The 14587-nt window shown below is 40.3% G+C and overlaps 1 protein-coding gene and 1 pseudogene across 1 annotated transcript; both read right to left on the bottom strand.

Moving 5' to 3' along the window:
* Positions 1-261: 261 nt before the first annotated feature.
* LOC144253822 (uncharacterized) lies at positions 262-1769 on the bottom strand (annotated as a pseudogene).
* A 1376-nt stretch (positions 1770-3145) lies between these two features.
* LOC113183520 (zinc finger protein 124-like) lies at positions 3146-10150 on the bottom strand. The gene is made up of 3 exons (XM_026389851.2): positions 10100-10150; positions 3413-3539; positions 3146-3207 (listed from the first exon to the last, which is right to left on the bottom strand). The coding sequence occupies exons 1-3, from the start codon at positions 10100-10102 to the stop codon at positions 3146-3148; spliced, it is 192 nt and encodes a 63-aa protein (XP_026245636.2). The 5' UTR covers positions 10103-10150.
* Between the last annotated feature and the right edge of the window lie 4437 nt (positions 10151-14587).

Genomic DNA, 14587 nt, shown 5'->3' on the forward strand with positions numbered 1-14587 from the left:
AGGCCTTGGGTTCAATCCCCAGCACCACATACACACACAACAAAAAGAACTGTAAGCAATGAAAGCTTGCTCACTTTGTTTACACTCATGGAGTTTCTCTCAAAAGTGAATCCTTGATGTTTGAGAAGGTAACTGAATGGAGTAAAGGCTTTGCTGCTTTTCTCTCCAGTGTGCATTCCTTCATGTATTTTAAGTGTGGAGGAATCACTGGAGGATTTCCCACACTGCTCTCATGCATGTTTTCATTTCACCGTGAATTCTTTAATGTTGTTTGAGGGGACAGGGATAACTGTAGGCTTTGCCACATTGTTTTCATACACAGGGTTTTTCTCCGGTGTACATTTCTTGTCTTCTGATTGTACAGGACTGAATGAAAGCTTTCCCACACTGTTTACATGTACAGGACTTCTCTTCCCTGTGAATTCATTCATGTGCTTTGATGGGGCTTGAAGAATTAAAGCCTATTTCACATTGCTTACACATATAGGGTTTATCTCCAGTGTTTTCTCAGGTCTTTTGATTGCATCAGAACGACTGAAAGGTTTCCCATTGTTTACCCGTATAGGGTTTCTATCCCCTATGAATCCGTTCATGTTTTCTAATGGAGCTGGAAGAACTAAAGGTTTTTCCACATTGTTTACATATGTAGGGTTTCTTTCCACTATGAATTTGTTCATGAATTTGAAGGGAATTGGGAAAACAAAAGGCTTTCCCACATTGCTTGCATTCATAAGGTTTCTCTCCACTGTGAATTCGTTCATGGATTTTAATATAATAGGTAGAACTAAAGGCTTTTCCACATTGCTTACATACACAGGGTTTTTCTCCACTGTGGATCTGTTCATGTGTTTTCATGCATCTAGAAGTACTAAAGCTTTTTCCACATTGCTTACATATATAGGGTTTCTCTCCACTGTGAAGTCGTTCATGTTTTCTAATGGAGCTGGAAGAACTAAAGGCTTTTCCACATTTCTTACACACATAGGGTTTCTTTCCGCTATGAATTTGTTCATGAATTTGAAGGGAATTTGGAAAATGAAAGGCTTTCCCACATTGATTGCATTTATAAGGTTTCTCTCCACTGTGAATTCGTTCATGGATTTTAATGTAATAGAAAGAACTAAAGGCTTTTCCACATTGCCTACATACACAGGGCTTCTCTCCACTGTGAATCTGTTCATGTTTTCTAATGGAGCTGGAAGAACTAAAGCCCTTTCCACATTGCTTACATACAAAGGGTTTCTCTCCATTGTGGGTTATTTCATGTATTTGAAGGGATCTGGGGAAATGAAAAGCTTTCCCACATTGTTTACATGTATAAGGTTTCTCTTCACTATGAATGCGTTCATGTGTTTTCATATGGTTAGAAGAATTAAAGCCTTTTCCACATTGCTTACATACATATGGTTTTATTCCACTGTGAATTTGTTCATGCATTTGAAGAGAACTGAGAAAAGGAAAGGCTTTCCCACATTGTTTACATGTATAAGGCTTCTCTCCACTGTGAATTCGTTCATGTTTTCTAATGGAGCTGGAGGAAATAAATTGTTTCCCACACTGCTTACATACATAGGGTTTCCTTCTAGTGTGCGTTATTTCATGTCTTTGAAGGGATCTATATAAATGAAAAGCTTTCCCACATTGTTTACAAACATAGGGTTTCTCTCCACTGTGAATTTGTTCATGGATTTTTATGTAATAGGAAGAACTAAAGGCTTTTCCACATTGTTTACATACACAGGGTTTCTCTCCACGATGAACTTGTTCATGGATTTTAAGGCGATAGGAAGAACTAAAGGCTTTTCCACATTGCTTACATACACAGGGTTTCTCTCCACTGTGAATTCGTTCATGGATTTTAATATAATAGGAAGAACTAAAGGCTTTTCCACAGTGTTTACATACACAGGGTTTCTTTCCACTGTGAATTTTTTCATGTGTTTTCATGTATCTGGAAGTGCTAAAGGCTTTTCCACATTGCTTACACACATAGGGTTTCTTTCCACTGTGAATCTGTTCATGAATTTTAAGGGAACTGGGAAAACGAAAGGCTTTGCCACATTGTTTGCATTTATAAGGTTTCTCTCCACTGTGAATTCGTTCATGAACTTTAATGTACCTAGAAGAACTAAAAGCTTTTCCACAGTGCTTACACACATGGGGTTTCTCTGCTGTGAGAGTTCTTTCATGCTTCTGAAAACATTGGGGATCATGGAAGGCTTTCCCATGTTCCTTATATTCATATGGCTTCCCTCCATGTTCCAGATACTCATGTGCTTTGTGTCTAATATGAGCTGTCTGGGGCATGGCTAGGGATGAATCTGCAACAAGGACATCTCCACACACATGGTGTTCACTTGATTTTACTCCAGAAGAACTTCTCTTGTTTATAAGAGGATCTAAGATCTGGCTGAATATTTCTCCATATTGATTATCTTCTTTCTGTTCCCAGAGTCTCTCAATCACTTGAATTCTGCAAAGAACAGAAACTACATTACTAAGGATTTACTTATTAATGATCTACCAGAACAACAGATTTTATGTTGCGTTTTATTGAGCTACATTCCAGTCCTGTTAAAGTTATTTTTCTTATTTTGAAACAGCCTCTCAGTAAGTTGTTCAGGGGTTTACTAAGGTGCTGGCCTCCCACTTGTGATCCTCCTGACTCAGTCTCCCAATCGCTGGATTTACAGGTATGCACTACCACTTAGCTTGGGGTTCTAAATACTCCTTCCAAGTAATGTATTTTTTTAATCCTGAAGATGTTTATCAAATTACAAAAGAATACTATTTATGTGAAATGCATGGGACAAAATTCAGATTGGATTTTGTGATATTTGCATATACACAGTAAGATACCTTCAAAATGGGTCCCACTTGAGGGCAATTTCATACATATCCAGTAATTTGTGTATGGAACACAGTATATAATATATATAATAAATTATCAGAAAGTGTCACTTAAGATATCAAATGGTTCCTATACTGGAACAGTTTGGATCTTGAACTTTCCAACTCAAACTGTATGTATTGTTTAAAAAAAAAACAGATTAAATCATGGCATGTATATTTTCCTTCTCTTCATGACTTTTTTATACATTACTCCAAGATTTATGAGGTACATTGCCTTATCTTGTGAGTTCAATTACCGTAGATTTCTCCAGGAAATATAGTGATCATCGATGGCCTGATTTTTCCAGTTTTTTCCTAAAATGCAGACCCAGAAACATCATTGTCAGTTCAATATTACATAAAAATTATCAGTGTCTTGTAGATTTGTTGAATAATGTCATCATGCCAGTATAGTCATCAGAATGTGAACCTTCCATATTCCAGATCATGGAACAGAACTGATAGGCAAGTAACAACCATTCTCTGATTGACAAAATGAGGGAAAAAATGTCACCCTTACCTATAGTGGTCAGGTTCCAGAAGGTTTCCTGCATCACATCTTTGAAGAGCTTCTTCTGGGAAGGATCTAGCAGAGCCCATTCCTCCAGGGTGAAGTTCACAGCCACATCCTCAAAGGTCACCAACTCCTAAAATATCCCACAGGTATTCCAAGGAGGAAAATAAGACATACTCAGACCTACACTCAGTTTGTGAGAATCTCATATGGTACTGTGTCTCCCAATACTCCAACACCTGGGTGTCACACTCTAACTCTCCAGCCAGGCTCACATCCTCTCACATCAATTCTGATGCTGGATCATATCTACTTGTTAGAGTAACAGAAAGAACAGGAACTCTGGCTATGCTTCTGGGTCACTCCAGTTCTCTTTGTACACTCATCTCTAGCCCTTCTCACCACAAAATCCAACATGTACTGCACGTAATATCAGTAGCTGTTATGAGACAGCATATTCTTAGAAATACTTGAGGAAAAACTTTGATCTTTGTTGATATCTGGGAACTACTGTTAGTATGATCCTCACCAGCATAATTGTAAAGAGGGAATTGGGTTCCCATGCAGGTTATCCCAACAAAATTCAGCCTGTTTAAATCCTGTTGCTCCTCTACATGTTTGTGAGACTTTGACATGCTCTTTAGATGCTGCCTATCTCATTATCCCCTGAAACACACCTGGGTGATGAATCTTTAGTGAACTGGATCAGATTTTAAAACTCTTTTTTTGGCTAGGGATATAGCTCAGCCGGTAGAATGCTTGCCTTGCATGCACAAAGCCCTGGGTTCAATCCCCAGCATCACAAAACAAAACAAAACCTCTTTTTACAACTCCTTATTTAGAGAATTAAGCACACCCTTTGGGGTTGCACTAAGGGACCACAACTGGAAGCCTGTATGTTAAGTTTCTGTACATCCACAAGAATATAATAGTAAATAAGACTCATGAAGGATAACTCAGTATACTCATAGGTAATCATTAAGGTTTTTGTTGGAGAATGTCAAAGCTGAATAAAATAAGGGGAAAAGTGGTACATGTTCTTAGAAAGATTTCAGTGTCACCAAGGTTTCACCTCTCACAGGACCTATAAAAATTGCAAAAATGCCAAAAACAAGTCCTTTTCCTAGGAAAACAAAAACTAGGTCATGCCTGGTACACTCCCATAATCCCAGTGACTTGTATGTAGTGAGACCCTGTCTCAAAATATTTTAAAAAATAAGATAAAGGAATAAATTTTGGGCCTGGTTCGGTGGAGCACGCCTGTAATCCCAGTGGCTCAGGAGGCTGAGACAGGAGGATCATGAGTTCAAAGCCAGCTTCAGCAATGGCAAGGCACTAAGCAACTCAGTGAGACCCTGTCTCTAAATAAAATACAAAAATAGGGCTAGGGATATGACTCAGTGGCCAAGTGCCCCTGAGTTCAATCCCTGGTACCAAAAAAAAAAAGAAAAGAAAGAAAGAAAGAAAGAAAGAAATTTTGGGGCTGGGGATATAGCTCAGTTGGTAGAAGGCTTGCCTTTCATGCACAAGGCCCCTGGGTTCAATCTCAGCACCACAAAAAAATAAAAAAATAATAAAAGTTTTAAAAAGGGCTTAGGATGTGGCTCAGTGATTTAGGGCCTTTGGCATCAACTCAAACCAACAAGAAAAAAAAGGGAAGAAAACAAAGGCAAAAAACTAATTTATGAAAGCCTCTGGGCATAATGAACCTCTAACGATATTTAAATTTGTTGGAATAAGAGAGTGATAATTTTATTGTTCTTTTAAATTAGGAAACACTCTATTTTCTTTTTTATTTTTTAGTTGTAGTTGGACACAATACCTTTATTTTATTTATTTTTATGTAGTGCTGAGGATCAAACCCAGGGCCTCGCATGTGCTAGGCAAGCGTTCTACCACTGAGCCACAACCCCAGCCCCAAGAAAACATTTAATAATTACATTTAAGTAATTTAAGTAATTACCTTAAATGTAAATGTTCTGCAGAAAGACTGGCAGAAAACAAGCTGTTAATGAGGGTCAGGACACCAATATCTGAAAGCAATACTTTATTCATGGTGTCACAGCCCAGAGAGATAAATCCCAAAGTCTGAGCACTGAGCACAGCAGGGCCATTACTTTATATAAGCATGTTTGGGGTACATAAAGGCAAGGGAGTTGTTGCAATTCTATTGGAAGGTGCATTCTACATTAAAAAAATTTTTTTTTGAAATTGTAGATGGGGGGCTGGGGATGTGGCTCAAGCGGTAGCACGCTCGCCTGGCATGCGTGCGGCCCGGGTTCGATTCTCAGCACCACATACAAACAAAGATGTTGTGTCCGCCAATAACTAAAAAATAAATATTAAAATTCTCTCTCCCTCTCTCACTCTCTCTTTAAAAAAAAAAAAAAGAAAGAAATTGTAGATGGACAGAATGCCTTTATTTTATTTGTTTCTTTTTATGTGGTGCTGGGATGGCACCCAGTGACTCATGCATGCTAGGCAAGTTCTCTGCCACTGAGCCACAGCGCTAGCCCACATTCTACATTTCTTATATGGATGCAAGATTGTCAACTGCCCAGGGACTCTTAGCTTCTACAACTTAGGGACTTTTACTACACCAAGCCTAAAGTAGGATTGTTCTGTCTCTGTTGCTTGGTTTATTGTTTCTGCCACTGTAGTTATCTTTTACAGGTACCTGTTAGCCACCACAAGCCTCTATGTTTAAATGTCAGTAAGGTGAGCTTCTGTGTGTCCACAGGCAAAAACCACAGCCTGACAGCTCTTAAACTGCCAAAGTTCCCATTTGCTGTATCACAATACAGAATCTGTACCAATTCTGTCTTGTTCTGAGCTACAAGACACACCTAAAGGAACAAACCTAAAGGAACACAAATTGTGGGGAGCAGATGAGCCCATAGTCATCAGCTGATCCTGCATTGTGGCAAAGGCCAAGCCTGGGAAACATTCCTTGCCAAAGGCAAGGATGTGAATAGTCTTGACACTTGACTCTGACTTCATAGACTTCAGTTATCAAATGTTCCAGTACAATGCTTTTTCTGGGTACAGCAGTTTCTAGCTCTGTAACTTTTTAGCGCACAAAGAAGCCTCTTAATAACTCACAAGCTTTGAATTTGAACACTTTACAATGCCCCAATAGTTAAACTTCCTGATTAGGAGTCCCTATATAATAAACTTGTAGAGCTAGTTCTGGGTCACTGTTCCTCCATCAGAAGGCAGTGTCCCACCTGGCACCAGCTTTGCTTAAAAATGTGTCTGTGTTTTTCTCCATCTCCAGTCCCCAGTACTCAAGATCCTTTGTTGAAGTTTCATGGGCAGCAAGAAATCATAGTCAGTTGCTCACTTTCCATACTGAAAGACCATACTGAAATGAAACCAGACATCAAAAGCATAAACATAGGTGGAAAATGTCCAAGAAACTGCACACTCCATGGCTGAATGGCACAGGCATTGAAAGAAACAATACCAAAGAAATTTAAGTTTTTTGAAATATGTGAACATGAACAAACATGTTAACATCACTTGTGGGATACAGAAAAAGCAGTGCATAGGGAGAAACTTAAAACAATGAATGCATGTATTAGAAAAGAAGAAAGACCTTAACTCAACAGTTTAATGTACCACATTGAATAACTGCCAAACCAGAGCAAGATAATTTTAAGTAAAGCACAGAAAATTAATTTGGAAGAAATCAACCAGTTTCTGGAAAGAAACAACCCACACTATCTCACTGAGTAAAGATAATCAATGTAAATAAAGCGCTATGTATTACAGAAACAATAGCAACTCAACAACAGGGAAAAGCAGGCTCACTGGTCTCTTCGGCTAATTCTCACATTAAATAACACCAATCATCACAATTTCTCCAGGTAATAGATGTTAAAGTACTTCTTAATAATGTATGAGTCCTATAGGGCCATGATACTAAACTAGATAGACATTATAAGAAACAAAATAAATAGATATATAGATAGATAAAGGAATGACTGAGGTTCTCTAAAGAAAGAAAGAAAGAACTGGGGATGTATCTCAGTGAGAGTTCCCTGGGTTTCAATCCCAGTACAGAGGAGGAGAGAGAAGACAAAGAGATTTTATGAATAAGGATGAAAAATCTTCAACAGGGTCTGGGGATAGCTCAGCAGTAAAGCACCTGCCTAGATAGATGAGGCCCTGACTTTGATCCCCAGCACTGCAAAATTAAATATATAAATAAATAAGAAAAAAGCCCACAACAAATAATGGTATATTACATCTATCCTTATTTAAACACAATAATCCAACAAAATCCAAGTAGAAATTCTTACAAGTATTTTTCAAAAATATTTTGTTGTCAATAGACCTTATTTTATATATTTGTACATGAGGCTGAGAATTGAACCAGTGCCTCACACATGCTAGGAAAGCATCTACCACTGAGCCACAACCCCAGCCCCTACTATAAAGAATGACCAGGGGAGGGGAGGGGGGATAGTAGACAATAGGACAGACAGCAGAATACATCAGACACTAGAAAGGCAATATGTCAATCAATGGAAGGGTAACTGATGTGATACAGCAATTTGTATACGGGGTAAAAGCGGGAGTTCATAATCCACTTGAATCAAACCGTGTAATATGATGTATTAAGAACTATGTAATGTTATGAACGACCAATAAAAAAAAAAAAAAAAGGAAAAAAAAAAGATTCTAGTAGCTCCCCAGCATAGTGTCCCTAACATTTAATAAAGATGAAACAATATTGTCAAATTCTAGTAATGAACTATCTAATGTATTTGTGTGCAAGTTTGAAAAACTGATGATTTAAGTCTAAACACAAAGTACAAAAGTAAACAAAATTTCATGGAAATAAAATTTCAGTACCTGGTCATCATCAGAATTATATAATGTTGTGTAATGTGTGCACCTGCTATATAGAACATTTCACATATAACATTTTATATCTTATATAAAACATTTTATATAAACACACACACAAAAAAAAGAATGACCAAACATTAAAAAGTCAACTCACGTAATTGATCATCTCAACAAGATAAACAACAAAAACTCTTAAGATCAAAGCAATAGGTACAGAGAAACCATAAGAAATAATAATGATAGGCATTGAGACTTAGATGAACAAATAGAAAATGACTTCTCACACGTGCCATTATTGCCTACCTACAAAATCTCAAAAAACCAACAAAAACTCCTGCAATTAATACTGGAGTGTAGCATGGTTGTAAAACACACAGGACCTTAATATGCAAAAAATCCATGATTTTTCTATATATCAAGTATAAAAAAAAAATCAATGTCAAATTAAAAACAACACCACTGAAACTGAACAAAAAGTTGGACTGTTGAGAGCCACAGCCGAAGGGGCCCCAGCAAACTTCTAGCTGACAACTGATTGGCTCCTCTACAATGATGCTCATTGGGCTGTTTCCCCGCCCTTTCAGACCTCAGAGCTGCTCATTGGGGGACTTTTTTTGGCTCCGCATACGGGACCCAGCCAATGGGCCTCAAGAGCAGGAGGAATGGAGGAGGTTGAGAGGCTTGTGGGAAGCCGTGGTGGCAGTTGGGCTCTGAAGGTTTTTCCTGAAGAGCTGTGTGGTTTGGCATGTGTGGTTCTAAAAATAAAGTTTGTTTCCTTTGACAAGTGGCTCCTGAATTGTGCCCAGCCAGACTGCGGCACTGGACAAAGAGACAGAGAAACAATTTCAGAAAAATGAAGGATCACTTAAGAAAAACGCTCAAGGGCAGAGGTAATCAATGAAAGCAAGATACATCTTAGGGCCTCCGGAGGCTGAGAGAAAGGAGGATCTCAAGTGCAAAGCCAGCTGCACCAACTTACTGATACCATGTCTCAAAAGAAAAAAGAAAAAGCGCTGGGGATGTATGTAGTTGAGTCAAGTGTCCCTGGGTTCAATCCCCACTACAAAAAACGCGGAGGTGGGGGATAGGCAGTGCTTGGGGATATGCCCCCGCGGTTAAGGACCCCGAGTTCCATGCCGGTAGCAAACAAAACCCGCCACCCACCCACCCAAGGCTCACGTCAGGGTGAAACTTTCTAAGACGATGCTGCCACCCTCCATCCTCCCTTCACCCGCCACCTTCTTTGAACTCCCCTTTGCTCCCCTCTAGAAAGAAAAGTCCTTTCTGCCACCCACTGAGGGTCTGCAGACCTCACAGCGGGGCTTCCCCGCTTTGCGGTTCTCTTAAATGCAGCTGCGCCTCCCTCGATCCGCATTTTCTAAACCAACGTCCAGCGGCGCTGATTTCCAGTCAGGGGCCCCGGCAGAAGGGTCTACAGATCTGTCCGCCTCCTGCCCCCACAAGCCCCGGGCTGAGGGTCAGTCGCGGATTCGGGAACCGGCTTCCCCAGTTTTGCAGACTTGGAGGAACCGGGGGACCGAGGAGCAGGGGGCTGGGACGCGCACACCTCCCTCCCTCCCAGGCCCCGCCTCACCCGGCGGAGTCTCCCCGCGACCCTCCCGCCGCCACCGCAGAGGAGGAGACCCGGGGCTGGGGGGCCGCGCTGCCCACAGACCGCTCCGGCCGGCAAAGCGCCGCGCAGGACCCGGGGCCCGGCCGGACTCGGACCGCAGTCGCCGCAGCTGCCGCCGGAGGCCCAGGTCCCTCCACAGCGACTCATCCGTCCCCTTCACCGCGACCCGCTCCCCTTGCGGGAACGGCGCCCTCCACACTCACCATTCCCCGCCTTCTGGGGTTCCCGGGGTCACCTCAGCCTGTAGAACGGAGATGTCACAGCGAGGACGCTGAGCCACTTAGAAGTTCTCTTCAGAGGACCCGCTGGACACACTATGGCGGCCCAGGAATGAAGCCCATCCGAAGTGGAAGGTTTCCATCCTCTTCCAGCTGCGCTCCTGATTGGACAGTTCCTGCGGCCCCACCCCATATCTCTGATTGGCTAGTGTTCCAAGCCCCGCCCCTGAGTCCTGAGTGACAGCAGGATAGAACCTCTACCTGGCTGAAGGGAACCCAAGAGGTGGTTTCCAGCTCCAGCCCTTCCCTGCCTGAGCTTCTTATCAGGGCCTGCACCTGAGCTAACAGGAGGGATAATTGCACACGTCCATACAGGTCCACTCTCCGAGGTGTGGGAATACCTATATAAACTAAATATAGTAAACACTATGTGAGATAATTTTATAAAATATAACTTTTAGGACTATGGATTGAAACCAGAGCCATTTAACCATTGAGCCCCATGTCCAGCCCTTTTTTAAAAACACCTTTATTTTATTTATTTCCCTTCTTTTATGTGGTGCTGAAGAGCAAACCCATGCCTAGGCTCTATCACTGAGCAACAACCGCAGCCCCAATAAAATACAACTTTAAATGTAACTACAATATATTGATATTGCTAATTACTATTAATCACGTAGGACAGAAGAGGCTGGACGCTCAGAGGAGTTTTCAGGAAGCAGGTTCATTGGCTGCAGCTGGCTGGTCCAGAGCCGGTGCACTCCCTGCATTCTGGTTGAGCCACCTTTTTGGGGTCCCCTAACCTGCATGGCTGCTGCCCATGTGGGTGACCATGCTGCTTCCTGGAGGGAGACAGTTTCATGGCCATGTTTCCATGTTTGTTTTTCTTTCCTCCTGTTAGGAGTCCCCTTTCCTTCCATCTGTTCACATAAGCATAAAGGACTAGTGGTCATCTTTTTCATGGCTGTGACCAAAAGACTTTACAAAATCAATTTTAAATTGATCAATTTTAGAAGAGGAAAAGTTTATTTGGGACTTATATTTTCAGTCCACAGACACCCCTTAGGCTCCATTCCTTAGGGCGCAAGTTGATGCAGAACATCATGGCAGAATTGTGTGGTTGCAAAAAGCATCTGGGTTCAATTCCCACTACATCTCCCACACAAAAAGGTTCCTAGGCAGAGTAACAATGATTGAGTATATGCATGAAAAGTACACCAAATCATACTTATTTAAAGATAAAACACTCTACAATTAAAAGACCCATGTCCTTGTTAGGGTTAAAAGAAAAAAAAAAGACCCAAATACAATGTTAAGTATTTAAGAGTGTAACAAACAATCAAAGGTTTATACCTGAATTTAGGTTAACTTGATGTACTCTACCGAAATTTAATAGAGTTTGAAGTTAGCCAAAACCTACAAGCCAGGGGTTGAAAGCAATTTCAACCCTCTTTCTGCCCAAACTCAGAGAATCTGATTTTCACAGCTACCATTATAGCTATTCAAATATCCACTTATCAATAACAGTAATAACAAAAAGAATAAATAAATAAAAAGAGGAAAATAGGGCTTATCAATGAAAACAGAAATGAACCGAGAGAAGCCATTCCTGAGAAACCTGAGGTTTTGACCTTAGACACAGACTGTCAGGCAACTGTCTTAACTATGCAGAAAGTGGTAGAGGCAACCATAGAAAAAGAGCTAAAGGTCACCAGGACAATGATGTATGAATAGCGTGATATCAGTACAGACTTAGAAGTCATCAAAAGGATCACATAGATATTTTGCAGGTTCAATGTAGAACAATTTCATAAAACCATCCCTGTACGTGTTCCATGTCACACTGGAGCAAGGAGAAGAAAGAATCAACAAAAATGATGCCTTTTAGGAAAAAGTTATCTAGAGAGAAGCGAAAACACGTCGTGAGAGTGTTCACATAAAGAATGCTAGTAAAGAATTACATAGAAGTACAATAAAAACTTTATACTTTCTTTATTCCTATCTGCATCAACAGATGTTGCTTCAAATTGATCATATCAGCAATCTATCTGGTAGTTATACCTAATGGGTAGATAAAACAAATTACAGCAGTTATATATGGCATGGGAAAGAGACCTGAGAACAAACGAGGACACGTGAGGTGTTTGTAAAACAGTACTCTGTTGTTTGAAGGTACGCTGTGATTACTTGTATACAGATATGGGGGAGGTACTAGAGGTTAAACTCAGGGACACTTTACCACTGAGCTACACCTCCAGCCCTTTTTTTTTTATCATTTTTGAGACAGAGTCTTGCTAAGTTGCTAAAGCTGGCCTTAAACTTGCAATCCTCCTGCCGCAGCCTTGCAAGCTGCTGGGACTACAGGCACCACTACATCTAGCTTAGTTGTAAATAGATTTTGATAACTGTACTAAATTATTTAGAAACATATTTGTTTAATTTAATTAATAAATCAAATTTAGTGGATATCCTTGTGTAGAAGAGAAAATGTGCTTACAAATATGGTACTTTTTTTTTCTTAGTTGTGGATAGGTAGCTGTTTTATTTTTTCATTTTTTTCAGTTGTTGATGGACCAATGTCTTTTATTTATTTATAGTGGTGCTGAGCATCAAATCCAGTGTCTCACACGTGCTAGGCAAGCGCTCTGTTATGAACTACAATCCCAGTTCTACATTACCTTTTTGTTATTGTTGTTAGTTGTGAGACAATAGGAAAGTACTTTACTTATTTATTTAACAGTAGGATGCATTTTGACATATTTTACACAAATGGAGCACAATTTCTCATTCCTTTGGTTGTACATGGTGCAGTCACTCCAATAGTGTAATCATACATGTATATAGGCTAATAATGTCTGTCTCATTCTACAACCCAGCCTTTCCCCTCCCACCCTTCTACACAAACCAAAGTTTCTTCATTCTTCCCTATCCCCCCAAGACACAATGGATCAGCATCTACTTATCAGAGAAAACCTCAGCTTTTGTTTTTCTAGCATTGGCTATTTCAGTTAGCATGATATTCTCTAGTTTCATCCATTTACCTGTAAATGCCATAAGTTTATTCTTCTTTAAGGCCGAGTAATATTCCATTATGTATATGTACCATATTTTTATTATCTGTTCATCTGTTGAAGGGCATCTAGGTTAGTTCCACAGTTTACTATTGTGAACTGAACTGCTATAAACATTGATGTGGCTGTGTCACTGTAGTATGCTGATTTTAAGTCCTTTGAGTATAGACCAAGAAGTGGGATAAGCTAGATCAAATGGTGGATCCACTCCAAGTTTTCTGAGAAATCTCCATACTGCTTTCCAGAGTGGTTGCATCAATTTGTAGTCCTACCAGCAGTGTATGAGTGCACCTTTTCCCCCACATCCTCCACCAACACTTATGATTGCTTGTATTCTTGATAATTGCCATTCTGACTGGAGTGATATGAAATCTTAGTTTTGATTTGCATTTCTCTAATTGCTAGGGATGATGAATATTTTTTCATATGTTTGTTGATCAATTGTATTTCTTATTCTGAGAAGTGTCTGTTCAGTTCCTTAGCCCATGTATTGATTGGGTTATTTGTTTTATTGGTGTTAAGTTTTTTTAGTTACTTATATATCCTGGAGATTAGTGCTCTATCTGAGGTGCATGTGGTAAATATTTTTTCCCATTCTGTTGTGGTATGAACTGATTAACACAATCAATAAGAGTGTAAGTTATAGTGATAGATTAGTAAAAAATACAGATTATAGATATAAGATTTTGATAAGTGAGATAAGACAATTATAAAGCAAGAACTGTGATAGACAGGTCTAAGACTCCATTTTGTTGCTTTCTATAAAAAAAACTGTCACAAGAGCTGTTTCTAAGAAACTTGGTACCCCACCAATTATACCCTATTCCGGATGCAGCACTGGTCATGGTGAGCTGCATCCTGGGTGTGAATGCCCTTGTGGGTCTACATGACTTTGAAGTAGATTCTCACCTTGCTGACCCCTGCCCAAATTCAGGATGCGACTGTCTAGCACATGCTTGAACCCGGGACTGTGGTCAACTGAACTGCAAAGCTAGCTAATGCTTTTTTAGCTTCTGTTTATCCCTTGCTTGCTGATTGGGAAATTCCAGTCCTGCCCAGAGCCCACAGGTCCCACTTGTTAATATTTTAATTTCTATGACTGGCTAGCTCACATGACAATAAGCGAGTCACTGTGTGTATGTGTGTGTGTGTGTGTGTGTGTGTGTGTGTGTGCTCATCTTCTCTTTGGATGGACCAGGAAGCTTCTGTCCTCCCACAGAGCTCGAGTCTCTACAGTGGGTGACAGTCCCTGGCCAGGTCAATAAAGCTCTCTTTGGATTTGAAATTCAGACTCAGGGTGTTTTTCTGGAGCGGTTCCCAATAACAATTCTATAGGTTCACTCATCACATTGATGGATTCCTTTGTTGAGAAGAAGCTTTGTAGTTTGTATCCATCCCATTT

This window comes from Urocitellus parryii, chromosome 3 (genome assembly GCF_045843805.1).
Source record: "Urocitellus parryii isolate mUroPar1 chromosome 3, mUroPar1.hap1, whole genome shotgun sequence".
Classification (NCBI taxonomy): domain Eukaryota; kingdom Metazoa; phylum Chordata; class Mammalia; order Rodentia; family Sciuridae; genus Urocitellus; species Urocitellus parryii.

Coding starts and splice junctions, on each gene's coding strand:
- LOC113183520 (XM_026389851.2), bottom strand. Junction 3,208..3,412: donor CTGGAACCTGACCACTATAG/GTAAGGGTGACA, acceptor TCTGCATTTTAG/GAAAAAACTGGAAAAATCAG.